General features: G+C 50.5%; 1 protein-coding gene across 1 annotated transcript in view; it reads right to left on the reverse strand.

Moving 5' to 3' along the window:
* The window catches only part of GUCY2D (guanylate cyclase 2D, membrane (retina-specific)), a 28569-nt gene that overhangs the window by 8227 nt on the left and 17517 nt on the right, over positions 1-2825 (reverse strand). Inside the window, exon 5 of the mRNA XM_010843204.1 lies at positions 30-381. Within this exon, the coding sequence (XP_010841506.1) occupies positions 30-381 (352 nt within the window). The remainder of the gene's footprint in view (positions 1-29; positions 382-2825) is intronic.

Below are 2825 nucleotides of genomic sequence, written 5' to 3' on the forward strand. Positions count from 1 at the left end.
CCAGTGGGGGCTGGGATGCTCGCCCTCACCTCCGTTGCAGATGGTGTCTGGGTCGAACCAACACGAGGGGTCAGGCCCAGGCCCCCGTCCACCTTTAGGAAAATGCACTGGGGTTCCAGCGGAGTGGAAGAAGCCCTGGGTAGGGTCCAGAACGTATGTAGCGAACAGCTGGTCCCCAGTGGCATCCGTGTCCAGTAGCACAAACGAGGGCTCCTCAGCTCCTCCCAGGGCCCCACAGAAGCCAGGGACCCGGGCATCCCGGATAGGGCGGCCCCCCGCTGCTCCGGACACCCAGCCGCCACCTGCGGCCACCCGTGCTCGCGCCACGCCCCCAGCCAACAAGAAGACTGAGTCATAGATGGTGCCGAAGAGAGGGGATACCTGGGAAAGAGGGTAGGGGCCTCAGGTTTCGGGGTCAAGGCCCATAAAAAGACAGGGACTTACTGTCCCCGCTTATTCTTCTACTGGGCCCTTCAAGCCCTCTGTGAATTGACTGCACCTCCTAGTTAGTGGTTCCATATCCTTCCCATTGGCTCTCTTCCTCTCCCTAATTGGCTATCCCATATCTTTTTGCCACTGCCCTTCCCTCTTTTCAGGATTCTTAAGGTCTTCTTATCATTCGTTACTTCCGATTCCATCACCTACATCTCCTCTCTTTCCTCTCCTTTTGGTTGCCCTGCATATATTTTTAAAATCATTACCTATTATTCATTGAAAGCCTTCTTTGCTGTCTTTTGATTGGCTTCTATTTTTCCTTCTTTTCTTTTCCCCGAGTCAACCACCTGGTCTCATTGAGCTTCTCTATTATTTCCAGTTCCCATCTGGCACTAGGGATATATCAGGATCCAAGATAGAGTCCATATCTTGAAGAATCTAGTCCCTATCTCAAGGAATCTTTCCTCTGGAGGGATGTTAAGGACTGAGGGTAGGGGTAACTGAGGGAGCTGAGGAGACAGGAAAGAGGGCCCCAGCCCAGGCTGGAGGAGGAGGAAAGGGCTTCCAGAAGTGACCATCCCTCAGGGGATGAATCAGAAATATGTGGAGGAGTGTAGGGACAGGAGAGAGGGAGCAGCACAGTCCGGTAGCACAGAAGCAGAAGACCATATCTGGAGAACCCAAAGGAGATCAGTCTGACTGAAGTTCAAGAAAGAAGAAAGAGAGAGGAAGACACAGACCTGATAAACCAAGTAGAGACCTATATCTCTCCAGGGCAAGAGAAGCCACTGGGAGACTTCGAACTGGGGTGACACAGTCAGATCTGTGTCTGAAGTTTGATCAGACTGTTGGGTGGAGAAAGGCCTGTGGTAGGTAAGTAGAGACCACTGGGAGATTTCACTGGGTATTTGGACCCGAGGTGCTGTGGCCTGAACCAGGGGACTGACAGCGAGGATGGAGAAAGTAGATGGATTCAAATGGCTTTTGGGAAGCAAAGGTGACAGGACTGGATGTCTGGACATCCAAGGGTTAGAGGAATCCAGTGACTCCTAGGGCTCTCACTTGGGCAGCTAAGTGGCTGTGCTACTTACTGAGAACTGAATAGGGTGTTCCCCACCCTTTCCCTCGCCTCTCTTTCTTCACCTGCCCTCCATCCCATCTCATCACTGTTCTCAGGGAATCTGGAGTATTAGCTGCTTCTTGGGAATAAGCTGTGAATCTAAATGTTCATAAAAGCCCTTGGCTCCACCCAGGGACCTTTCTGCTTCTCACAGGATGTAAGTTCTCAAAAAGTTAAGACCTGAGATGAAGCCCCAGGGGAAACACCTCTGAACTGGGCATGGAGGCTGGATCTGTATTCCCCCTCCTTCCGGCTCTCTCTCTCTTTTTCTTTTTCCAGCTCTCTGTTAAGAACACCAGCTCTTTGTTAGAGGCTGTAGGTCATAGCCTATTGGAAGTGGGTTTACTTAAAAGTAGGCTGCAAAAGATGTTGCACTATAGAGTTGGTTAAGAGTTTGCCATCTAGGTTTCCTTCCAAGGAGTAAGCATCTTTTAATTTCATGGCTGCAATCACCATCTGCAGTGATTTTGGAGCCCAAAAAAATAAAGTCTGACACTGTTTCCACTCTGCTTGCTGCTGCTGCTGCTGCTAAGTCACTCCAGTCGTGTCCGACTCTGTGCAACCCCATAGACGGCAGCCCACCAGGCTCCCCCGTCCCTGGAATTTTCCAGGCAAGAACACTGGAGTGAGTTGCCATGTCCTTGTCCAATGCATGAAAGTGAAAAGTGAAAGTGAAGTCACTCAGTTGTGTCTGACTCTTAGCAACCCCATGGACTGCAGCCCACCAGGCTCCTCCGTCCATGGGATTCTCCAAGCAAGAGTACTGGAGTGGGGTGCCATTGCCTTCTCCGACTCTGTGCTTAAGTAAGTATAAATAGCAATGATCCCAGCAGATGAGAGGGAGCACTGAGCTATTCTGATCTGTAGTGAGACACCTGGGGGTGCTAATAAGGGAGGAAGAATAAAGAATAGGTAAGCCATCCAAGCAGAGACATTACTTTGCCAACAGAGGTCCATCTAGTCAAGGCTATGGTTTTTCCACTTGTCATGTATGGATATGAGAGTTGTGAAGAAAGCTGAGCGCCGAACAATTGATGCTTTTGAACTGTGGTGTTGGAGAAGACTCTTGAGTCCCTTGGACTGCAAGGAGATCCAACCAGTCCATTCTGAAGGAGATCAGCCCTGGGATTTCTTTGGAAGGAATGATGCTAAAGCTGAAACTCCAGTACTTTGGCCACCTCATGGGAAGAGTTGACTCATTGGAAAAGACTCTGATGCTGGGAGGGATTGGGGGCAGGAGGAGAAGGGGACAACAGAGGATGAGATGGCT

This window comes from Bison bison, unplaced genomic scaffold, assembly GCF_000754665.1.
Source record: "Bison bison bison isolate TAMUID 2011002044 unplaced genomic scaffold, Bison_UMD1.0 scf7180017864180, whole genome shotgun sequence".
NCBI lineage: Eukaryota > Metazoa > Chordata > Mammalia > Artiodactyla > Bovidae > Bison > Bison bison.